At 46.8% G+C, this 26,363-nt stretch overlaps 2 protein-coding genes across 2 annotated transcripts in view; one reads left to right on the top strand and one right to left on the bottom strand.

Moving 5' to 3' along the window:
• The window catches only part of LOC130124387 (glial cell line-derived neurotrophic factor), a 13,716-nt gene extending 8,947 nt beyond the window's left edge, over nt 1-4,769 (top strand). The window contains 3 exon segments of the mRNA XM_056293844.1: nt 3,730-3,961; nt 4,256-4,407; nt 4,410-4,769. Coding sequence (XP_056149819.1) covers nt 3,730-3,961; nt 4,256-4,407; nt 4,410-4,769 — 744 coding nt within the window.
• A 2,772-nt stretch (nt 4,770-7,541) lies between these two features.
• ptger4c (prostaglandin E receptor 4 (subtype EP4) c) lies at nt 7,542-9,391 on the bottom strand. Its single transcript, XM_056293842.1, has 2 exons — nt 8,534-9,391; nt 7,542-8,126 (listed from the first exon to the last, which is right to left on the bottom strand). The coding sequence occupies exons 1-2, from the start codon at nt 9,389-9,391 to the stop codon at nt 7,542-7,544; spliced, it is 1,443 nt and encodes a 480-aa protein (XP_056149817.1).
• Nucleotides 9,392-26,363: the final 16,972 nt, after the last annotated feature.

The following is a 26,363-nucleotide window of genomic DNA, read 5'->3' as shown; positions in this document are numbered from 1 at the left end:
GGGCTTGTGAAACAAAACCTTCCCTGCGGTTTATGGACCTTGTTAGAGCGTATTGCTGTTCTGTGCACCGGGAGCGCTGGTAAATGAGGTGAAGTGGATCATTATTACTGGCATCACTGTTCTAAAGACACATAATCATCTTCAATGGCAACTCGTATTAGACAGTCTTATATAGGCCTTTCTACTGTAGTTTGCAGCGGTGGTGATTAGTAGGAGAGCGCGCTTTAGAAACAGCAGGCTCCACGCCTATGGGCTGTTTGGGCAGTAAGAGGGCTTACCTACTTATTTAGCTAGCTGTGAACAACAAGGGCAGCGCAGAGCTGCAACCAAACAGATGAGAGGCGACAAGAACGCCAGTCTCCCTGTTGCAGAAACCCTAGTGGATGAACAAACCCAGGGCTTTAATCAGCCATGTGAGGAAAACACACATGTTCAGCTCTGTAAACACACACATACATAGTATATATACACGCACACGTGCGCCAACATATACATGCCACCGTGGACACACGCACACACACACACACACACACACACACACACACACACACACACACACACACACACACACACACACACACACAAGCACTTGCACACTATCGGTAGACTTCTGGAGCTCTTTAGGTCTGGAGGTCATCGCTTTATTACCCCACCACCACCACCACCACCACCACACACGCACACCCTGAAAGGGCTGGAGGCGTTGGGCTGTAAACAGCTCGAGAGGGCTAGGGTGAAATGAACCAGCAGACAGGCCCACATAGACTCCTGGCCAGCAGGGACTAGAGGGGGCTAAATATTCCCAGCTGTGGCATTAAGGACTTGGAACGACACCTCTCTAGGGACCCGCAGAGGATCTGTGGTAGAGGGCCTGCATGCTTCATTGCCCCCCCCCTACACACACACACACACACACACACACACACACACACACACACACACACACACACACACACACACACACACACACACACACACACACACCACACTGAAATTGGGCTCTAAATCAGGCTAAAGGCAGAGGGAGATGGAGAGCTGAAGTCAGCACAGCTTGGTTTTAGGTTGCAGCAGTTGGTTTATACTCTGTCTGCCGGTCTTGGGTCATACTCAGTGTTTTTTTTCTTTCTCTCTGCCTCGGTCTCACTTGTCTTGCTCTTTCCTACCTCCCGTCTGAACCTTGACTGTGTACAACTACTTTCTGACAATTTCTCTTCCTGCCTAGTTCTCTCTCTCTCTCTTTCACTCCACTGTACAAGTAAAATAGGCTGAAGTGCAGGGAGTCCTTATCATCCATTTTGGTGCACAGGTGGGTTTATTTTGAATATCAGCAACTGTTAGCAAATCACAGCACCTTACATGCCAATGAAATCTATAATGCCCTCCTTATAATAACGGTTCACTCTCACTATAGCCCAGCTGCAGGGCTGCCTACAGATGTCTTATAGAGATGACAGAGCCTGTTCATGTTTCTGCAATGCCTGCCTTCCCACCAGTATGACAGTACCTTGATCATATGCCATATGATTTATGTTATGTATCAGTGACGGAGTATCTCTGGGTGGAATATTTTGTCACAAATCTGTCTTTCACATAAGAATTAAACAGCTCTGACTGGTATATTTGTACACTCAGGGACTGATGATCCATATCCCTCTGTTTTGTTCTGCCAGAATGCATCTTCTTTGGAGCATCTAACAAACTGATAGTAGTTGTGCTTGAGCCACAATAATACCTGTTTTGGAATGTCCCTTTTTTTGGGTGGGCGGATTTTTTGCCCCCTTTTCTCACCAGTTGTACTTGGCCAATTGCCCCACTCTTCCAAGCCGTCCCGGTCGCTGCTCCACCCCGTCTGTCGAGCCGGGAGGGCTGCAGACTACCACATGCCTCCTCTCATACATGTGGAGTCGCCAACCACTTCTTTTCACCTGACAGTGAGGAGTTTCACCAGAAGGATGTAGCGCGTGGGAAGATCACGCTATTCCCCCCCAAACAGGCGCCCTGACCGACCAGAGAAGGCGCTAGTGCAGCGACCAGGACACATACCCACCCGCAAACATGACCAATTGTGTCTGTAGGGACGCCCGACCAAGCCGGAGGTAACACGGGGATTCGAACCGCTGATCCTGTGTTGGTAGGCAACGGAACAGACCGCTACGCTACCCAGACGCCCTTTACTACTGCTTCAGTGCTTGTTTGGTTCTCTCTTGTTTCCACACTGGCAGCTGTTTAGAAAATTCTGCCATACTGATGAATGACATATGCATGGATGGAAGAGCTCGTGCATCGGCTGCTAGAACATACGAAAATCACAAGCTGTACATACTCACCTTTACAGAGAGAAACTGCTCCTACCCTCGCTCGGTTTCATGTCTTGGAGCCTGTGAAAGCACTTTATGACCTTGGCATATGGGACGTGTGGCGCTCCATAGCCAGCGGCAAGCATCCGCGCCACATGTATATAAACGTCTCCATCCATAACATTTCTTATCGTTCCCTCTGAATCTCTGTGGTTTTTGTCTGGGACCTCCGTGAAGTCCCCCCTCCTTGTACCTCTGCCACAGCAGTAGCCCTAAAGAATGCTTTTGACAGGTATATCACACGGGCTGCCTTTTGTGACCAGATTAGCGCTGTTGTGTGGATGTATGAGCCTACAAGCCAACACTGGCCACACTAGCTGGCAGCAAACATTAGCCTTTACTGAAGCAACAATAAACATGCTGTCCTCAGGCATTGAGGACGTGATTTATGTGACCGGCTGGGTTGTTTAGGAGCCCGGGGGGCTGTTTTGGTACAGTATATAGAATATTGCGAATGTTTTTGTTATATCACCCGCATTTTGTGCCTTTAGTTTATGTTATCCTTTTAGGGGTAAGTTCTGGGAAGGGGAAAATTGACACTGTAAGGCTTTGTTCACCTTCTCACCTTATTTATCTGCTCTCTCTCTCTCTCTCTCTCTCTCTCTCTCTCTCTCTCTCTCTCTCGCTCTCTCTCTCTCTCTCTCTCTCTCTCTCTCTCTCTCTCTCTCTCTCTCTCTCTCTCTCTCTCTCTCGCTCTCTCTCTCACTCCAGGTGGGCCCAGATGGAGGGCCTGGAGAAGAAATAGACAAGGAGTGACCTCTGTAATGTCATCACAAGTCAAGGTCTGTAATTTGCATTTTTCTATGACCAATCTGCATGTTTCCTTCCTCCTTCCCTTCTCCATCCCTTCCCCCCTTCCTTCCTTCATCCTCATCACATCCTCATCTTCTTCTTCTTCTTCAGTAGAGATAACGCTCCTGTAAAGAAACTGGCCGTTTTTTTCATCTCCACTATGTAGACTGCAAATAGATAAAAAATAATGAGCCACTTGTTGATGTTAATTGTTAATGAGCCCATTTCCGTCACACCTCGAGACGGTCTCTCTCTCTCTCTCTCTCTCTCTCTCTCTCTCTCTCTCTCTCTCTCTCTCTCTCTCTCTCTCTCTCTCTCTCTCTCTCTCTCTCTCTCTCTCTCTCTCTCTCTCTCTATCTCTCTCTCTCTCTCTCTCTCTCTCTCTCTCTCTCTCTCTCTCTCTCTCTCTCTAACATACATTAAGGCTGTTATTGGTGATTTATAAGCCAACACTCATCATCAGTGGGTTTCTGGGAAAGCAGTACTTGGCGCCGTGATATTAACAATAAATATCCTCCCACGCTCTCAACGCAAGTTAGTGCTCTTGATTTGGTTCACAGATGAATTTCGTCTCGTTTAGTTGCTGCTGTGGGTGGTGGTCTCTCTGCTGCCCCTGGTGGGAGGAGCTCGTAGGGGTGGTGGCAGCCGTGTTGCTGGTGGAGGGCCAGACTCGGGCCACGCCGTGGGCCTGCTGGGAGACCAGGTGGAGAGACAACTTCCTGTTACTCCGCCAGAGATGCTGGAGGAGAAAGAGCCGGAGCAAGAGCAGGAGAAAGAGAGTGACCCTTACCCCGACTGGCACGCTCTATATGGTAGAGAAAAGCTTTTTCTCTTTTCATTTACAGCACATCTGCTTTGTCAGACAGTTTCTAGAGCATGTGGTTTGACTGGCTGCCTGACAAACTAAATATTTACATGTACTATTTAGGGTGAGAGAGATATCTTTTGCATTAAAAGTGAAGGGGAATAGCTTACCACCATACATTTTACAATATACACATAATGTTATATATTATTTATCTCTGCTCAAATAATCCTGGATTTTCTGTCTGGTCCTCCACTGCCTTCTGTCTCTCTCTCTCGCCTTCCTCTCCTCTCACATCCAGATCCATATGTATTGGATGAGGCAGATGATCATCCCGGTGGTCACTGGGGGAGTCGTTCTCCGCGCTCCTCTGACCCCTCAGAACCTCAGCCCCAGGGCCAACCAAAGAAGAAGAAGAAGAGAAAGAAGAAAGAGAGGGAACACGAGAAAGAGGGAGGAAGAGAAGGAAGAAAGGAAAGGGGTAAAAATGACCAGCTTCCCAACCAGAGCAGCAGGACTGCCGCGTGGAAAGGAGGAAGATGAGGGTCAGGGACCTGGGACTGGGCTTTGACTCGGACGAGATTGTCCTCTTCAAGTTCTGTGTGGGCTCCTGTCAGTCTTCACGCACTGAGTACGACCTGGCGCTTAAGGCCTTGCTGGAGAACGGCTCACTCCCCCGACGCATGGCCCGGAAGGTGAGCAGCCACCCCTGTTGCCGGCCTGACCGATACGAACCGGTTTCCTTCATGGACACCAACACAAAGTGGCAAACCATCCAGTCGCTGTCTGCCGCCAGCTGCATATGTATGGGCTGAGTAAGCGATCGAAGGAGGGGGTGGCCGATAGGAGATGTGGACTGACACTCATCCTGAACAAAGAGGTCAAGAGGAAGCTCAGTGTTGAGGCTTTGTATAACAGCGTCTAAATGCATGGAGGGCCCCAGTGGTCACCTGTATTAAACAAACAACAGGCCTGCAGATAGTGCAGAGAGGAATAGGACTGCGGCGTGAGGAGGACAAGGGGAGGAAGTGATGGAGGCCACTTATCCACTTCCTGTTATATATTTCCTGTCGTGGAGGAAGGGACAGGGTGGAACCGGGATATTTTAGTCAAAGAAATATCAAAGACGTATGGGGGAGATCATCAGGGAATTAATGTTTGCATTTTCCTTTTCCTCTTCAACAGGTTGTTTTCGACTGAGTTAATGGTTATTAATATGCACCACTTACGATTATTACTCATTACACAGACTCCAAGCGGGAACGTCACCGTTATGCTCCGGTGTGGGCAAATCCCAAAGACCATTCCCATCTGTGTGTGTGTGTGTGTGTGTGTGTGTGTGTGTGTGTGTGGTCCCTCAGCAAACAGACACCTCTGACTGGATGGATGTTGTGGTGGAGCAGTCATGGAGAAGCAGACTTTTCCAGACGTTTAATGTTACTTTTGTATTTTGCAGAAAAAAACAGGGATGTTACATTGTATCGTTTCTATGTTCAGGTGAACTCAACCCAATGGATGCCATGCATCCCCATGCATTACTGTACAATAGGAAAATATATTTATTTCTGATAAGTTATTTATTTATTATTGCTTCGTATGAGAGCTTTTTTATGAACTCAGTTGTAGATGAATAAGTATTTATTACCAAAATCACACTTTTCGGGGGTTTCATGTCATTGGTTACTTTGCTTGAATTGTTTGTGAAGCGGCTGATTTTCACATCAGGGTTATAAATGACTTTACACACATTCAAATTACAAGTGGAATGGGTTCAACTAATTTTCCAGGGCTGGCCGATCTTGCGTGTCTTATTGATACCAACACCGTTATCCCACAGTTCATATTTGCTGCAATGACGGGCTAAAACTATTCTCAAAGCTATGGTGTTCATTACTGACCTCGGTTGACCCTGGTATGGTTTTATGTGGCATACCTGACAAATTCCCCCCCCCCCCCCACCTCCAAAAATACTAATTGGGTCTGACTCCTGCAATGGATGGGGATTTGAAAAAGCCAAATAATAGGTTTTACTTAGCTAGTACACCTCGGACATTTTGGCTGAGGAGTCATGATTACAGCTGCCTGACACTGTAGTGAAAATCCCAGTCAGTTACAAACACAACATATGTGGCAAAGAGCCATGGCATGTTTCATTTCATAGTGAAAAGTGGGACAAAGAAAAATAAAGGAACCGACCATGGTTACACAACTCCAGTATCTCATATGTACTTCAGTATTTAAGGACATTATTATTATTATTATTATTATTATACAAAGTTTGCTTTATTTTTATATTGCATTATCCTCCAAGGGAATAAAAGTTTATAATATACAATACAGTTTGTTTTGATTAATTGAGAAAATGTATGCTATATAACGAGCTCTTCGTTTCCTTTGCAGGACTAATTCGTGGTTCTTCCTTAGCCCAGGGCTCTATCTACTGGTAGATTGGAAGTACTACAGGATACTGTGCATTCACCGAGTACCGTTACTTTAAAACTACGTGGTGCTCGGAGCCCATTGGACTTGGCGTGGGTGTTTTGGCCTTGATGCTGAACATATGTGCATGTTTTAAGGCATTGGTCCTAACTGTGGTCTGCTTGATACGTCATCACATTGTTTATTAACTAGGTACAGTATTGAGGTAAAGCATAGTGTCTTCAGTTGCATTTCATTATTTTCCACAAACTCACTTTCAGCACAGGTTAACCTGCTGTTTTCCGCGAACACGGCCACCGTATGAACAATTATACAGCTTTCACAGCTGTTGTTGAAAACTTACTGTGTCTGCCAGCGCTACCCAAGAATATACATAACATCCTGAATGTCGCCTCATTGTTTCCTATAGGGGCAGTATTGAGGAAACAAAGACGTCCTGTCGTCACGTTTATTTCTTTATTCCCCCCCCCCCAGACTCACCGTTACATTCACCGCACTTGGCACGTCACACAACTTTTTCATTGTTTGTTCTTTTCAGTCGATCGTTTGCCCCTTTTTTGCCATTTCACGAAATGCAGTTAATATTAAACCGTATAAAACAAGATTTTCGTATAGAACAGGCAACTTTACACTCAGTTTTCCCTTTGTTATGTAACACTGGTAGCTTATACGAAACAGAACGAAATAGCAGCACAATGCATATAATGCAGCACCTGCATATCACACAACATAAACACATCTTTGCAAAAAAGTAGCCCCGATGCCAGACTCTGCTGCACGTTTTAGTACAGAGAAATGTCCCATTGCGAAACGTCCAGCAGAGTGTTGAATCAGGGTTATGCGGAAAAAAAGATGCTCAGTAGCCACTCATACGGATCCACTCCGTGTATTTAAATACATATTCACTCGAGGTGAACCTCCTGGGAACTCCTTCACGTCACAGGTCAGTAGTGCTTTAACTGTACCCACAGGGTATGACGATATGGTTACGCAGACTTGGTAACGCGGTAAGTGCATCTTGTCTCGTAAGTGTGCAGGCTTCGCCCCCTCCCAGCCACACCTCCCTCCTCGCTTCTTAAAGCCCGCGTGGTGTGCACGCGTTAAAAACCAATCCCCCTCTCTTTCTTGGCTGGGGGGTGTTGGGTCTGTCATAGGCCTCTCTCTGACCAGCACGAGCTGGGTGTGCTGAAGCTGCACGTGACAACGTCCACATTTCTGGTGTGGTGGCGAGACGGAGCGCCGCTGCCTCCCACCGGCGTCGACGTCGCCACGGTCGGCTTGGACGCAGCCGCGGCGTCCGCTTCAAATCCCGCAACGGTGCCGGGCTCGACACTGAATGGGTGGAAGTTGACCCGGGCCGTGTCGTAGTCCCAGGCTTGTCTCATTGTCAGGTTCGCGGAGGGTTTGTTCGTGGCGGCGTCGCTCCTGATACAGTTGGCGGTGCGTAATGACGCGTAACTGGTCTCGTTGCTGTGGTCAAATGAAGGGGGCGAGTGCTGACCTCCTGTCCAGCCTACGTCATGACCGCCGCCGGTTTTGGCCCGGCCCACGGTCCGCTTCAGCTTCTCGCAGCCCTTTACCAGGAGATTTTTCCGGCACAGAATATAAACCCAAGGGTCTAAAATGGGATTGAATGAGGCGAAGCGGATAGCCAGGATGTCACTGCGGTAGTCCGGCTTCCCTCCGGCAGAAACATAGGCAGGACCAAACAGCTGGTTGACAAAAATCCGCACCTATAACGTGAAGAGGAAAGACAGAGAATGTCTTAGATACTAAGGAGGGATGTTTGTTTGTTTGTTTGTTTGATTTTTTTTACTTAAAAATTGACCTTTTTATTCCAAGCACCCATACGAGTACACTATACTTCATGCTATGCTAAAACTAGTTGTTGGCCAAATCATGGATATCATTGATGAGCTTATCTTGTTCCAAAGTTAACGGCTGCTTGGTTGCATTGAAGACGCTTCCGTTAGACTTTCTGGACCTTTTTGAACCTTTCATTCATTCGGGTAGCTCAAACAACCATCCAGCATCCATGGCAAGAACCATGGCAGCCAAATTGTGTTTTTAAGACCTCTGACGAACGGGATGCACATCTATGTTACATGGTCACAATAGAATAGAATGACACTAAACTTACCACTAACGGGATGGAGCAGACCAGGAACACGATGGTCATGAATATCAGCAGCCAGAACATCTGGGTCTCCGCCGCAGAGGTAACTGAGCGCAGCCGCGGAAACCGGCGCCTGGATCCTTGCGCGCACACTTCCGCTCGGACTATCCCCGGTCTCTGGGTCATCCCCACCAGCGACTTGCACACGGCGAAGTTGCACAAAACGGTCACCAAGATTAGCAGCAGCATTGCGCTGCCGTACAGGAAGGAATAGGAGGCACCCAGCGGATCCGTCGCCCTCCAGTCCAGGAAACACCAGGTGCCAGGGAAGTGTCTGACGTGCTGTCCGAGGCCAAAACTGGGCATGATGCACAGCACGATGTTGGCCAGGTAGGTGCCGAGGAGCGCGAGGCGCGCCGTCGTCCGGTCTATGTGCTTGGAGTAGAAATACGCGTGGTTTATCGCCAGGTACCGCTCGACAGCCATCGCGCACAGGATGGACATCCCGGCCGAGCCGAAGAAAAGCATGGAGAAAGAGAAAAAATGGCAAAGCAGGGGTCCGCCAGGCCAGCGATTGGCCACATAGGTGGCGATCACCACCGGGCTGGTGAAGCAGGTGCCCAACAGGTCCGTGATGGCCATCCCACACACGAGCGTGTAGAAAGTGGTTTCCTTCTGCTCCCTCTTGGAGATACACAGCACGACTATGGCGATCAGGTTCCCCAAGACTCCCACGGCGAACATGGTGGCGGAGGTGACCAGGGACCTGGACTCCAGCCGGAGAGGAGGGAAGGCGCTGTGGTTGAGGGTGAGAGACAGCGGCTGCGGTGGGTCCGAAATGTTGCCGTCGAACTCATCGAACAAAAGGGTGTCGTTGGTCATCATTCAACCCAAACACAGTGGAGGGATTCAAACTTAAGGCAACTTCCTTAACTACCCGGGTTCCTCAAAACGAAGCGAGGAGCGAAATGGGCAAAGAAACCATGAGTCGAAGTGCCTTAGTCGATAAAGAACATGCCGCACATTGTCCGGAAGGTTCTTGTTTCACAGGGTTGAGTCCCATATGAAGGTGTGTCTTGTTGTATTTACACTCTCTGCCGCTGCTGGTATTTAAGCGGCGATCCGCTGCTGATGTCAAGAGGGTGACGTCGAGAGCGACCTGATTTGTGGCAACGGAGCCCAGGTTTCTCTACTAGGTTTGGTCTGTGGCTGCAGTGCGCGTGAGACACGCTGTAAGTTTGTATCCGGCAGCTCTCACCGTGCGCACGCGGCGACGCTTGATGGGCAATCAACCCCACTGCCCACCCAGTGTGATGGACGACCACGTTCATTCAGCCTACAGCTGGCACCTCCAGCTGAGAAGCTTGAGCAAGCGTTTCTTGAAGAAAAAAAAGAAAAGAAAATAGCATGTACGCCTGTGTAGAGCAGAATTGTATCCGCAAACGATCAGCAGCGGGGACTTGTTATCCCAGGCCAGATTCTGAGCCACCTCTTTGTAAATCAGCACCATGGACAGAACAATTCAATGAGCAAATACTCATCAGCTCTCTGCTGCTTGTTCAGAGGAATGTTGAATAAGTTATATGTCAGTAGCCAATGTCCGTGTGATTTGTGGTCATCAGCCCAGTCCGCTCCGTAAAAACATGAAGTTCAAGCAAGGGTTTTCCCGCAGACCACGAGTTCAACACATACGTGACGTTAAACCTGCGCCTGCCACGGTTTAGAGGTTGGATGTTTGTACTGAAAATCGAATTGTCTGACAAATCAAACAACAGTGTCCCTTTTCCTCGGGTGATTGAGTAACTGTCGCGTCTTGTCTGCAATCCGATGACTGCAACTCGTTTTGCATGCAGTCTAAAATGGTCTAAGCCTGACAACGTCAAAAGACGTTTGTGTGGGTATCAGATCTTGATTTCAGCTCACCAATTGTATTGACATTCCTCCGAGAGAGGGGGGGGGATTTAATCACCTACGTGGACATTTCAAATTCATGTGCTTAATTCAAGGAGGGCCAACAAGGACACTCACTGGCTTTAATGGGCAACGTGATTTATGAATGGTATTGACTGGGCTCATCCTTATTTCTGGTGAGCAGAGATAAGAACACCGTCCTCTGTGCACTGACTTTTATTCATGTATTATATCATTGCATGGAGAAATGTTTCAAAATGCTCCATAGTCTTTGAAAAAAAGTAAACGAGTAAGTGGGGGTTTTGGGCTTTATTTAGTATGTTGAAGCTACAATCCTGAAAGCTGTCGTTCTTATTTAAATCTGACTGATCACAAATTTGGCCTGAGACGCACCAGATGAACTCTGAAGCATAGTTTTGGTGGCGAGAGTACTGTTTATTTATTTGTTTGTTTGTTTGTTTATTTATTTATTGCTAAAGCCCTCAGTCTTGCTTGTAAAGAAATCTTACAGGTGTGTCACAGGGAACAGGCATTGCCTTCAATACGCCAGCAAAAAAAGGAAGGATCAAAAATGACTTTTGTTTACATGTGAAACTTCAGCACGGTAACTTTGGACAATGGTTTCACTTATTGCGCAGATGCACCAACAATACACGACACAACACTACACAACACTCATCATCGGCAGACACTCGGGGTTGAGTATGACCATCCTCCCTCTGGGTCCCTCGGGGTCTTCAGATACTGGAGCTGCATAATGGGAGGATGCCTGTGCGTGACAGCTTTTTACATGGAGTGGCTGATGCACCTGCAGCCACCACACGGTCCTTGGCAGGGGGTGGCCAGAGTCCAATGGCATGGAGAGCCAGGACGATTGGGGACCACCCTTTGTTGCAGCCTTCATCCGCCTTCACTGCCGTTGTGACCTGGAGACATCTTCCGCCAGTTCCACGTTGAGGTCTTTGTTGGATCGCACTTCGTCTGGAACCTCCTCCTTGACCTATCCGCCTTGGCTGACCAAGGAGCCCAGCTCCAGACGGCACAGCTCCTGGGATCATTGGTCATTTGCAAGCTTCTCCACTATGGCAAGGTGGGGATCCAGGAGAAAGAACAATGCACAACACTACACAACCCAACATCACACAACACCACTACAACAATACACAACTCTTCAACACTATGCAACACTATAACTCTATAACACTACAATGATACACAACACTACACAACTCTGCAACACTACACAACACTACAACACTACACCACACTACAAAACACAGCACTACAACACTACACAACACTACACAACATTACAACACTGCACCACACTACACTACACAGCACTACACAACACAACACTACACAACAGTACAACATTACACAACACTACGTGATACAACACATTACACTACACAACACTACAACAGTGCACATCACTACAGAATTACAACTCTACCCTTCACCACATAACAGCACACAACAGTACAAAACACAACACTACACAACACTACATAACACAACACTAAACAGCACTACACAATACACAACACTACACAGCACTAAACATTACACAACACTACACCACACAACACTACACAACATTACACAGCACTAAACAATACACAACACAACACTACACCACACAACACAACACAATGCTACAACACTACAGCACTACAACACTACACAACTCAACTGTGAGGTTGAACTTGTTCAAGGATCCCGGAGATCCTTCAGGGAGTTGATTCTCTTTACAATTCACAGCTTTCTGTTCAGGGCCTTTTCAAATAATTCATGTACTGTGGTGGATACGTATTGGGGACAGAATTCAACCCAGGAACTAAGGGTTAAGTCATGGTTGCCCTGGCAGGTTAACGCAGGGTTAAGTTATGGTTGTTCAGCTAGTTTTCTGGGTATTCTTGCCGCCTCCGCTCAGTCGAGCTGTGGTTTTGTTGTCTCTCTGATTTACCGTGGATTAAAGAAGTTGCCTACACGGCTAAAGTGTGAACCTACGGTCTTCTCCGTTCCTTCGGCTCTACAGTACTAAACAATGCACTGGTGACATCTGAAATGAGTAGAACGAATAGCGTGAAGTAGGACTTGAAGGTGCCTGCATACAAAAGGAATAAAAACAAGTTGACACAAACCACGCTTTTCATTCTGTTTATTTTTGTCTTTTTCCTCACCATTTTCTTTGGAAGTAATAACTCCGTAGCTGACGTCTCTTTTATAAAGGTGTGAATTGATTGGAACCGCTTGGTAAGCACCCTTAACAGTATTAGTGAGCGCTGTAGTGCGGTAGGCGACTCAAGTCAAGTCAATTTCCTTTGTGAAGGCCCAATATCACAAATTGCAAATTTGCCTCAAGGGGCTTTACAGCAACACAACATCCTGTCCTTAGACCCTCACATCGGATAAGGAACAACTCCCTTAAAAAAAACTTTAACAGGGAGAAAAAATAGGAAGAAACCCCAGGGAGAGCAACAGAGGAGGGATCTCTCTCCAAAGAAGGACAACGTGCAATGGATGTTGTGTTTACACAACATCCATTGCACGTTTATTGTGTATTGTAGAGACAACTATACTGCTTGTAATATATAGCATATGGTAAATACTAAATAAACCCAATTATAGGTTTCACCATCGTGAATAGTAAATACAGGCATACATGAATATAAGCATACACCAAACACACACACACACACACACACACACACACACACACACACACACACACACACACACACACACACACACACACACGTTAACGTAAGCATGCACATACACACCTCTCCTATGAGCTCAGCAGCCAGAGTTTGGTAATCTAATCACTAGAAATGAAAGAATTCATCATATACGACGGAGGAAAGGTCTGTCTAATAGTAGATCGTGGCAGAGGCAGGGGCTCTCTGTCTCTGTCTGAGTAAGTGGATTCCTCTCCACTCGCTGAGGCTCACTATCGAGCGAATACCCCCGGGTTTGTTTGTTTGTTTGTGGTATTGTGAGCGAAGTTTTTCCCTCTGTGGTGCAATAACCCTGAGCCCTCAGACGTCAGTGGATATCTTGCCCACGCAGTCACGTACGCGCGCGCGCACACATGTACACTGACGCAGGATTGTGTTCCGCTGTCTGAGAGACCCACAACCACCCACATACACATGGCATAAAATGGTTTTAATAAGGACTTGTCTGTGCGCGTGCACGCGTGGGTGCTCACGCATCCGTGTCATCCTCCGTCTCACCCGACTACAATAAACTTGGGGGGATTCCCTGTTCAAATTATAGCATTGTTATTGACCGTCTCTGCTTTCACAGCTCCAGAGGATTTACAGTCGAGTCTAGAGACGCGCCAGGACATCCTTACACACATCGGTCAGGTTGAGGAAAGAGGAATGTTCATAGGTTTACATATACGCATATTTCAGAATGGTCATCTGCCATCTTGGTCATGATCTGAGCGGGCTTCTCAGCTTAAAGTCGACCAGTCAGCTCTCTGTAAGATTTATATCCTCAGTCGTCAGAGCAGCATGATTGGTGGGCTGTCTTATACATGGAATGGATTTACCCTCACTAGCTATTGATCAGAAGTGTGTTGATATGGAACTACTTTCAGTGATATGGAACTACTTTCTCTGTGTGTGCTAAGCGCAGGGATACTTCGTGATGTCATCGTTAGTGATGCACCAGATAGGAAGTTCAGTCCATTGAGCCTACAAGTGAAAGCTATCGGTGTAACGGTGTTATGTTGTAACGTGAATAAAGTAAGTGAACGTTAGTCGAGACTTCGTCTGATTAATGCCGACACATAACATGGTGTCAGAAGTCTAGAGGATCGAGATGGCCAAGTTTCCACCGTCTGAAAGTTTGGATTTTACTCGCCCTGACAATTGGCTAGAATGGCGCTAACGTTTTCAACGCTTCAGGAAAGCTACAAAGCTAAACAAAGAAGAGGGGGAGGTGCAAGTCTGCACGCTGCTCTACTCGCTGGGGAGAGAATCCGAACAGGTATCCAAGTCCCCTACCTTTGCACAAGGTGAAAGTCAGAATGATTACGAAACTGTATTGGCCAAACTTGATAACTACTTTGTACCAAGAGTTAATGTCATCCATGATAGGGCTCGATTCCACCAGTGTGTTCAAAAGTCGGGAGAGACTACCGAGGAATATATATATATATATATATATATATATATATATATATATATATATGTAGCCTGCATGAGCTAGCAGAAACGTGCGATTTTGGCGCCGCTAAACAGTGGTGCCCCCAAGGGGTGGCCACGGTCACCCTAGTACTATCCCCGCCCCCCCGCTGGCCCCCCAGCCATGAGTCGCATATGCAGAATATGCTTCTGATTATGCAGAATATGCTTCTATCTGATATTTTACATTAGGTGCTGTTCATTTAAATTAATAATGTATATTTTTCATAATAATTCATGTCAAAGAAAATAACAAATGCATAGCCAGGCAGCCAGCCGCTTTTGATCGTGCGTCACACTGCCTCCCTCGTGCACAGTCTGCCTCTTGACAGCAGCTGAGCAACATCTGTTTCTAGCTAGCTGTAGGGGTGCACGACTCTCAAGTTTTTGGAATCGACTCCGACTCTGGTTTAAAATATGAGAATCGATGGAATCGACTCCTCGACTCCATAAATTACGTCGTATAGGAACTACAACAGCATAATAGAATTCCTGAAATTCAGTCATGGCTTTTGGTTTTGGTGTACCACCCCAAGATTTTCAGTGGCCCCATTTGGCCACCCCTATGAAAAATTTCTGGGGGCGCCACTGCTGCTAAAACTGAAAATATTCGTGATAGAATGGTAATAAGCATTCTGGATAAGGAACTGTCAGAGAAGTTGCAGTTAACATCTGACTTGACTCTCGACAAAGCAGTGGTGCTCGTAAAGCAGTCAGAACAAATAAAAGGGCATGTCACAGAGCAAGCAGGGGCCTAAGCAGCAGTGCAGTTAAATTAGATTGCCTCAAAGTGCGCGCAGCATGCAGACACTTGGAAATGCGGCACCGGACAGAAAAAGAGGGGCAACGGAAATGGGGGCAGCGAAAAATAAGCAGAACAGCCACAGCACTGGAGTGGGAAAGCCACCAAATGCTACAGGTGTGGGAAAGCACACGCTAAAGGAGATAATTGCCCTGCAAAGAATGCTGCATGTTTTAATTGCAGTAAAATTGGACATTTTGCTTTAGTTTGCCACTCCCATGTAGTGGACGAGGTCACTGAATCTCATGAGGGAGGAGATGAGAGTTAGTCCTACTTCCTCGGAGAAGTCACAGAGGTGGACGACTCAAACGGTGCATGGACAGTGAAGCTGCCACTACAAGGTATCACAGTTAACTTCAAAATAGACACAGGGGCAGATACAAGTGTGATATCAGAGAAAACCTACAACCTGATAGCAAATAGACCAAAACTGAGAAAGTCTGTGATAAAATTAGACAGCCCAGGTGGTAAACTGAAATGCATAGGCCACTTTACAGCCACTACCACTGAGTGGAAGGGGCGACAGTTTAAGTTCAAACTGAATGTGATTAAAGGGCAGGGAAGTCACCTACTAGGCCGCAATGTAGCCGTTGCAATGGGCCTTGTAAAACGCATAGAAGAAATCAAAAGCTCAGCACAGCCAAAAAAGCTCCTGTTCAACAGAAATAGGCACACTGAAGATAAAACCAGTAAAAATAACCTTGAAAGAAGATATAGAACTGTACAGCATAACCACAGCCAGGCGTATGTCTTTGCTGATGCTTCCAAAAGTAAAAAGGGAGTTAGACAGCATGCTCGCTAGTGGTGTGATAACAGAAATCAAGGAACCTATTGAGTGGTGTGCCCCAATGGTACCAGTGCCTGAATAAAACAAGGAGCGTATAAGAATTTGCGTGGACTTTAAAAAGTTGAACAAAGCAGTCAAACGAGAAAAATACATGCTGCCCACTGTAGACGATATTCTACCCAAACGTGCTGGAGCTAAGGTATTTTCTCTGTTAGACACAGCCAGTGGTTTCTGGCAGATACCACTAGACTCAGAGAGTGCCAAGCTCACAACTTTCATGAACCCCTTTGGGAGATTTCATTTCAACAGGCTCCCTTTTGGCATTAGGAGCGCCCCAGAAATATTCCAACGAGAAATGTCGGCGCTTCTGCGTAATCAGGAGGGTGTGGCCACGTATATGGATGACATCCTCATCTACTCAGATACCATAGAAGAGCATGAGGAGAGACTCCAGCGCACTCTGCTCATGCTAAAAAAAGCAGGGTTAAAGCTCAACCATGACAAGTGTCTCCTACGCCAGTGAAAGCTCATCTACCTGGGACACTGTATCGATGAGAACGGCGTCTGCCCTGACGAGACCAAGGTCCAGGCTATCACTCAGCTAGAACCGCCATGCAATGTGACTGAGCTGAGGAGATTCTTGGGCATGACTCACTACCTAAGCAGGTATTTCCCACACCTGTCTGAGGTCACCAGACCCCTCAATGACCTCCTGAAGAGTGACGTGATGTGGACTTGGGGGGCAGCACAGGAGGGGGCCTTTACAAAGGTAAAACAACTAATCACTGAGTCGCCTGTGCTAACCTTTTATGACTTGACAAAACCCACCATAGTCAGTGCTGATGCAAGTAGTTATGGCTTAGGTGGGGTCTTTTTGCAGAAACATGATGGACTGTTAAAATCCATAGCCTACTGTTCTAGAGCACTCACGGAGGCAGAAAAGCGCTACGCGCAAATAGAAAAAAGAGTGCCTCACCTCAGTTTGGGCATGTGAAAAATTTACAAGATATCTGTACTGCCTTGATTCATTCACTTTACAAACTGACCACAAACCACTAATTTCCTTGATAAACAGTAGAGACTTAGATTCAGTATCGATGAGGTGTCAGAGACTGTTAATGCCCATGATGCGTTATAATCTGATTACTGCTGAATATGTCCCTGGAAAGCAGCTCGTCATTGCAGATACGCGGTCATGGCACCCTCACCCACATGCAGCAATGGAAGTCTCGGAGCTGACCAGCGAACTGGAAGCCTATGAGGAGGCTGTCCGGGAGGCATGGCCCATCACACCAACCAAGCTGCACATTGTCAAGCAGCAGACACTGCAGGGTAGTGAGTTACAGTTGGTCAAGCAGTTTGTGATAAAGGGATGGCCCAGGTATTCAGCAGATGTACTGCTCCAGGTAAAAGCCTATTCTGCATCTAGACACCATCTTACAACTTCAAAAGGGCCAATCTCGTCCTTTCCTCCCTCTGACACACAAGTAGAGACACGCATTGCCTCGTGCTTGACTGACATCTTGGAGTGGATGGCGACACACCACCTGAAGCTAAATCTGGACAAGACAGAGCTGATGTTCCTCCCGGAGAAAGGTTGCCCACACCGAGACCTGACCATCACCATTGACAACACCGTGGTGACGCCAACTTGGACTGTGAGGAATCTGGGTGTGATGCTGGACGACCAACTGTCGTTTGCAGAAAACATTGCATTGGTTGCTCGCTCCTGCAGATTTCTCCTCTATAACATCAGGAGGATTCGCCCATTCCTCAGCGACAAGACGGCACAGGTGCTCATCCAGGCTCTGGTCATCTCCCGGCTGGACTACGGCAACTCCCTCCTTGCTGGCGCCCTGGCGTCGGCCATCAGACCTCTGGAGCTTGTTCAGAAAGCTGCAGCTCGTGTGGTGTTCAACCGCCCTAAGTTCTCCCACACAACTCCCCTTCTCATGTCCCTACACTGGCTCCCAGTAGCTGCTCGCATCCAGTTTAAGACTTTGGTGCTAGCCTACAGGGCAGTGAAAGGAACAGCTCCTTCCTATCTCCAGGCCATGTATAAGCCCTACACCCCCGCCCGACCACTTCGCTCTGCTGCCTCGGGATGCCTGGTTGCCCCGTTGCTCAGAGGCCCTTGCTGCCGATTGACCCGGTCACGACTCTTTTCTGTCTTGGTCCCACAGTCGTAGAATGAACTCCCCACTGATGTCAGGACAGCGGAGTCGCTGCCCATCTTTCGGCGCAGGTTGAAAACTCACCTCTTTAAGAACTGTTACCCTGTCACTTGTTCTTAGCACTTATTGTATTCACTCATTTAAAAAAAAATCTCTTTCTTGCACTTTTACTTTAGCACTGGTTATGCTCTTAGATGCTTGTTTAGATGCACTTATGACCTCTGATGACTAGGAGTTCTCCTGATTTCCTACGTTAAATGCACTTATTTTAAGTCGCTTTGGATAAAAGCGTCGGCTAATTGACTGTAATGTAATGTAATGGTACTGTACAACAACAGAATAGTGGTGCCTCAGAGCTTGAGAAAAGAAATGCTGCAGCGCATTCATGATGGTCACCAAGGGGTAGTGAAATGCCGTGAAAGAGCTAAATGCAGTGTATGGTGGCCTGAAATCAGCAAACATATTCAGGAAATAGTCAGCACATGCAGAGAATGTCAGACGTCTCAGCCTACACAGAGAAGAGAACCACTGGTCACTACCCCGCTCCCAAGCTGCTCATGGAAGAGGGTGGCGGCTGATATTTGCGAACTAAATAAAGAAAACTTCCTAGTTGTTGTGGACTATTTTTTGAGGTACATTGACATTGTCCGCCTCAAAGACATGTCCAGTGACACTACCATAGCCAAGTTAATGAACATCTTTGCTAGATGGGGTTGCCCTAACGAACTAATTACTGACATGGGCCTCAGTTTTCTGGGAGAGGATTTGCTCAGTTTGCCAAAAAGTATGATTTTAAGCACATCACAACAAGCCTGCAGTTAGGATGTAGCCTGCAGTTATGATAGTGACTGGTAGTTCACCCGGATCACTTTGGTTATTGTAAGACTTGGTTATTGTATGTTTTGTTCTGTGGCAGAAGTTGAGAGACTGTTCCTGTGAGAGAACGATATAAAAAAAAATAAAAAATGATGTCAAATAAATGTTGGGTCAATGTTTCATTGAAGTTTAACTCTGTTTACAGGTTGTTTAGATATGTTAATATGACAAGTCTTCCAGGATTTGAGTAAGAAGTAACAGTTTATTAAGATGTATGATGATTTGTACATTCATTTCATTAGATAATGAGTTACTGTCATTTGCATGTCTTATCAGACTCAAAGGAAGGGAGATGTATTGATATGGAATTACTTTCAGTGATATGGAACTACTTTCTGTGTGTGCTAAGCGCAGGGATACTTCGTGAAGTCATCGTTAGTGATGCGCCAGATAGGAAGTTCAGTCCAGTGAGCCTAAAAATGAACGTTACCAGTGTCATGTTGTAACGTGAATAAAGTAAGCAAACGTTAGTCGAGACTTTGCCTGATTAATGCCGACACATAACATCACAAGAGGGACACACCTTTTTGATAAAAGTTTACAACTTAATATGCTGGGGGAAAAAAAGAAATGCTCATAAGAAATTAGAGTACTTAATTACTTCTTTCCCATAATAACTTTACACTTCATCCCCTGCTGTTATTGAGACAAAACATAGACATGCTGTCGATGCTGCTTAGCTATCATACAAAAAACAAAGGGTCAGTGTTCGTTTTGTCTTCCAAGAGTAGACTCGACTCATATTGGACAGCCTGTCGGCATGTGTAACATGCGTACTGTGTACACACTGTCTTCATTCATGTGTTCCCTGAAAGCTAGCACGCTGCTAACCCTGCTGAATCCCGAGAAAGTTCAGTTACTTCAGGAGATGAAAAGGATACGTTCAATTTTTGTCTACGTTTTGAAAATTTCAACGTTTATTTCTGCTTTTGTTTTGTTTTTTGTTTTTTTTTATCATAGACGTTTATGTTGTAACGTTAAGTCTTGCTTGGGGATTTTGTCGTCACCCGTTGGGCATCTGTTCACAGGTTGCTAGCAGCTACTTCACCAACACCTTTAGCTAGCCCTCATCATTTCCCTGGTAAAAATGACTTCCTGATGGCTTGCCTTCTTCTTGTTCTTGTTCTTCTTGTTATTGTTTGTCTTGTTGTTGTTCTTCCTGTTCTACTTCTTGTTGTTGTTGTTGTTGTTGATGATGCTGTTCTTCTTCTTCGTCTTCTGTGCTTGTAGTTAGGCATATAATGTTTCTTGTTTATGTGCTTGTTTTTTCACTTATAATGGTTATAGTTATTGCTGTTATTATTAAAGTATTGTTATTATTATTGTAATAGCAACATCGTAGTAGAAGTAGTATATATGTGTTTACCATTAAAAGCAATGAGGAGTTGTACAGACAGTTCCCTATAGGAGCTGAAGATGGTCCATCATCTGTACCACAATCTCAAGGTGTAATTCTCCCAGCACTTCTTCATCAGATCTCTCCTAGCTGAGATGATAATTACCTGTACTTGACTCCTCTTATATCTAAGTAGACACATCTCGAGATATAACTTTTTATTTAAAGTACATACCACAGGGGTAAGCTCGACAAAGAGGGAGTGAAACTAGTGACAACATGTTACCTTATTCTGATTATTGAGGAAGATATCCAAAGGTGATGCTGGAGTCGCAGCATCTTTAGATTTGTCTCTGCAACCCATTTTCAAATTAGCCACTGCAGAGACAGAAAACACTGCCTCAGCTCTGAGGGAGGAGAGGTAGATAAAGAGGAGGCAGGGAGACAAAGGAAATAACAGAGGGACTTAATGAGGTATAGTCTCCTTCCCTCTTTCACTCTCTCAGTCTCTCACACATTTACCTTGTGCGTGACATCAGCTCTCTTGCGATCTCATGACGTTGGAGCTTCGCTGTGATGCGTGTGGCAGTCTCACCACCCCCATGTCTAAATATGGTGGTGCTAGGATGGTGGTGGGGGGGGCGAGGGGTATGAACAATAGAGGGATGGTGAGAATTCATGCATTTGTGGAGTTTGTGAGTTTGTATTTTTGGGTGCGAAAGAAAGAAAGAAACAAACAAACAAAAAAGAAAACGAAAACAAGTAAGGAAGACAGAGACAGAGAGGGAACAAATGTGTTACATGTGTATGTGGCAAGATTTGTTTATGGTGTTGTGGAACCGTCATGGCCTTACACATGTCTTCCTCCTCCTTCCTCTCTCTCCTGCTGAGAGGAGAATCACTAATCCCCACCTACACACACACACACACACACACACACACACACACACACACACACACACACACACACACATAAAATCATCATCGGCAGCCACTCGGGGTCGAGTATGACCATCCTCCCTCTGGGTCCCTCTGGGTCCTTCTGGGTCCTCAGGTGGGTGTAGAGGCCAAGCCTGGAGCCACATAATAGGAGAACACCTGCACGTGACAGCTTTTTATGTGGAGTGGCTGATGGGCCTGCAGCTACCACATGGTCCTTGGCAGGGGGTGGCCAGAGTCCAATTGCATGGAGAACCAAGACGATTGGGGACCACCCTCTGTTGCAGCCTTCATCTGCCTTCACTGCCGTTGTGACCTGGAGACATCTTCCGCCAGTTCCGCCGTTGACGTCTTTGTTGGATCGCCCTTCGTCTGAAACCTCCCCCTTGACCTATCCGCCTTGGCTGACCTGACCAGGAGCCAAGCTCCGGACGGCATAGCTCCTGGGATCATTGGTACACGCGAGCTTCTCCACCATGGCAAGGTGGTGATCCAGGAGAAGTATACACACACACACACACACACACACACACACACACACACACACACACACACACACACACACACACACACACACACACACATACACACACACACACAAACACAAACTTACCATGTCAACTCTACTGGGAAACACAATTACAACCGTAAAGAACTTTTGGACATTGGAAATATGATCACACACGATCAGATACCAGCTTTGCGTTTTCTCGGCTTACTACGCAACCCAGGCCCCATCGCTACAGGACATCCCCCTGCGGCTATCCGCTTGAGAAGGTGCCGGATGGTGCGAACAGACCCGGAGGCGCGGCATGCGTGGAGGCCTTTGTGCTAGGCTAAATGCTAACCCCTCCAGACCAGCTCTCCCGTCCATTTTACTTGTAAACGTACGCTCTCTGGAAAATAAACTGGACTGCATATGGCTTCGACGGACATCCCAGCATGAAGCTAATGACTGTTTTATTTTTGTCTTCACTGAAACCTGGATTCACAGCAACATTCCGGACACAGCCATACAGCTAGATGAGCTAGCGTGCTACCGAGCTGACAGAGCATTCATTATCTTTGTCAGGTAAAACCCGTGGTGGTGGCTTCTGTGTTTACATTAACAAGGAATGGTGTGCAAATGCTGTGATGGTCTCCAAACACTGCTCTCCACTCGTGAAATTCACAGTTGTCAAGTGCCGGCCATACTATCTGCTGATAGAATTGACTGTTATTGTTACTGTGGCCATGCACTTGCCCCCGAGCCTTAGTGCTTCAGGCACTGTGTGAACTACACAACGGCATCAGCAAACAACAAACCGCGTACCCTGGTGGATTTTTCATTATTGCTGGGGATTTCAATCATGCAAACCTAAAGACCGTATTTCCTAAATTTTATCAACATATAAAATTTGCCACCAGGGAAAACAACAAACTGGACCTCATTTGCACTAATGAGAAAAATGCATACAGAGCATTCCCCCGCCCCACCTTGGAAACTCAGACCACATCTCTGTTATGCTAATTCCAGCATACAGGCCACTTCTGAAACTTGCCAAACCGGTTCAGTGACGAATCAGGGTCTTGCCAGAGGGGTCTATTTCAGCTCTTCAGGACTGCTTTGAGAGCACTGACTGGGGCATTTTGAAAGTGGCAGCCTCCTCTGATGAGCACATTGATCTGGAGGAATACACAGTGACAGAGACAGTCTACATCAATAAATGTATAGACGATGTCACAGTCACCAGAACCATCTCTTCATGGCCCAACCAGAAGCCCTGGCTGACAGCAGAAGTCCAGGCACTGCTGATGACCCGGAATGCTGTATTCAGATCCAGTGATAAGGCAGCCCTCAAGACAGCAAGGGCCAACCTGTCGTGTGGCATTGGGGTGGCAAAAAGATAATATGCACAGAGAATCAACAGCCACTTCACTGATAGCAGAGATGCACAGCGCTTGTGGAAGGCATCCAGGCCCTCACTGGCCACAAGCCTCCTCCTCAGACCTGTGGCGGTGCCCCCACCCTCCCAGATGCACTGAATGACTTCTGTGCACAATATGAGAGACTGAACAACGTGCTGGTGGTGAAGACTACATCCCTGATAGATGACCAGGTTCTGCAGGTGACCGCAGATGATGTGAGAAAGACCCTGTCCAGAGTCAACCCACACAAAGCTGCGGGTCCAGACAGAATCCCAGGCCAAGCCATCAGAGACTGTGCTGAGAAGCTGGCAGATGTCCTTGCTGACATCTTCAACATCTCGTTGTCCCAGGCAGTCATCCCCATGTATTTCAAGTCTACCACCATCATATCAGTGCCAAAGAAGTCCCCTGTGTCCTGCCACAATGACTCCCACCCCATTGCACTGACTCCCATCATCATGAAGTGCTTTGAGAGGCTGGTCATGAAGCAAATCAAGTTCAGCCTCCCCTCCACTCTGGACCCTCTCCAGTTTGCATACTGTGCTAATTGCTCCACAGATGCCATAACCTCTGCTCTTCATCCAGCCCTGCCCTACCTGGATGGAAAGAACAGCTATGCGAGGGTATTGTTCATTGACTTCAACTCAGCTTTTAACACAATCATACAACAACACCTGATCGAAAAGCTGAGCCAGCTTTGCCTTAACAACTCTCTCTGCAACTGGATGCTGGACTTCCTCACGGGGAAGCCACGGTCAGTGCAAATTGGCAAGATCATTTCCAGGACTATCACACTGAGCACCGGCGCTCCACAGGGCTGTGTGCTCAGTCAGCTCTTGTTCACCCTGCTGACCTATGACTGCACAGCATTATCCACCTCCATCCATCCATCCATTGTCTTAACCGCTTATCCTGCTCTCAGAGTCGCGGGGATGCTGGAGCCTATTCCAACAGTCATTGGGCGGCAGGTGGGGAGACTCCCTGGACAGGACGCCAGGCCATCACAAGGCCGACACACACACACACACACATCCATTCATTCCTAGGGACAACTTAGTACTGCCAATTCACCTCACTTACATGTCTTTGGTCTGTGGGAGGAAACCGGAGCCCCCGAAGGAAACCCATGCAGACACGGGGAGAACGTGCAGACTCCACACAGAGGACGACCCGAGATGACCCACCAAGTTTGGACTACCTGGGGCTCGATCCCAGGACCTTCTTGCTGTGAGGCGACCGCGCTAACCACTGCGCCATCATCCACCTCCAACCTCATTATAAAGTTTGCTGATGATACCACAGTGGTAGGTCTCATCAGCAACAATGATGAATCATCACACAGAATGGAGGTGGATCGACTGGCGGCAAGGTGCAAATACAACAACCTCGGCCTAAATATAGGAAAAACTAAGGAGGTCATTATTGACTTTAGAAATACCAGCGCCCACTATACCCCTCTGACCATCATTGGTATGGACATGGAGAGAGTCAGAAGTGTCAAGTTCCTGGGAGTTCACATCACAGAGGACCTCTCCTGATCCTCACATGTCACTGCACTCTCCAAGAAGGCCCAGCAGCGTCTTCACTCCCTGCAGCGTCTGAAGAAGGCGAGCCTCCCCCACCCATCCTCATCACATTCCACAGAGGCACCATAAAGAATATTCTGACCAGCTGTATCACTGTCTGGCATAGGAACTGCAAGGCCTCCAACTGCAAATCCCTACAGCGAATAGTGAAGACAGCTGGAAAGATCATAGGAACTGCTCTCTCATCCATCCAGGCCATCTATGATGCAGATGATGCAGCAGTTTCATTCCTCAGGGTGTGAGGTTCCTCAACAGCCTGAACACTGTCCATGTCAGGTGTTCTTATGATGTTTAGGTCTGTGAAGTAATTTTTGTTTTTAATGCACTTTTTGTTTTTAATATTTATTGTGTGGCACTGAGGTCCATGTGAAATGTAATTTCGTCCCCTTGTGTGTATGAGACATGCATATAAGGCAATGACAAATAAAAGCAGTCTAAGTCTTTTAAACATATAAAGAGCTCAGTTAAACTATATTGCCTTTTTTCACTTTCCAGTTTAACTCTACAAACTCCAACAACCCTTGAAGGCAGCAAACGAGCAGGCAGTTGGTGAATTTTACCACTTGCATTACATCAAACCCTTGGCTTTAGAGTAGGAAGTAAGTCAGTCACTGACCTGAACGGGCTTGATATGGATAGCAAGGGTTACGTGGGATGGTTTGCATAAATCAGTTCACAACTCGGCAATAAAAGCCACAGTTGCAGATTGAAACAATCATAGAAATGGAGCAAATGTCCAGCAGCGGCGAGTGGGCACTGTGTGTGTGTGTCTATGTGTATTTGGGCATGTGGGAGGCAAGGACAGATGTATCCTTTTAACTACCATTTTGTGTTTAGCCCTAGGGTCAGTCATACAGACACGCACGAGTCAGCAACATGTCATCAGGCATCCTCGCACAACACACCTGCAGGAGGAATATGTTACATCTACCTCCGCGGTACCACAGCCACCTGTGTAAAGATCTCTAACAAAGGCAGAAACTGAAAATGTTGGAGCAACTTGTAGATGAAGCCAAGGTTGTTGAATAGACAGAGGCAAAGAGGAGACAGAGAAGGAGAGAAAGTGAGGATGAGCCATACAATTTGGCTTTAAAATGTAATGAGCTTGGCAGGTTGCAGATGAGACGGGCCTTTAAGTGAGGATGTGCGTGTGTGCGTGCGTGTGGTGGGGTGAGGGGCTATAAGGAGTTTTTTCTCCCCAAATTATTCACCCTGTCTCATTTCTCAAGTCTCGTATGTTCTTGGAACGCTACATTAAAATCCATAAATGTATACATACATAGTATAGAGAAGATATAATAAGACCTTTCTTTGCCTTTCTGCAGTGCATTGA

Source organism: Lampris incognitus, chromosome 14, assembly GCF_029633865.1.
Source record: "Lampris incognitus isolate fLamInc1 chromosome 14, fLamInc1.hap2, whole genome shotgun sequence".
In the NCBI taxonomy this organism is placed as follows: Eukaryota; Metazoa; Chordata; class Actinopteri; order Lampriformes; family Lampridae; genus Lampris; species Lampris incognitus.
This window is presented reverse-complemented; position numbering and strand designations above follow the sequence as displayed.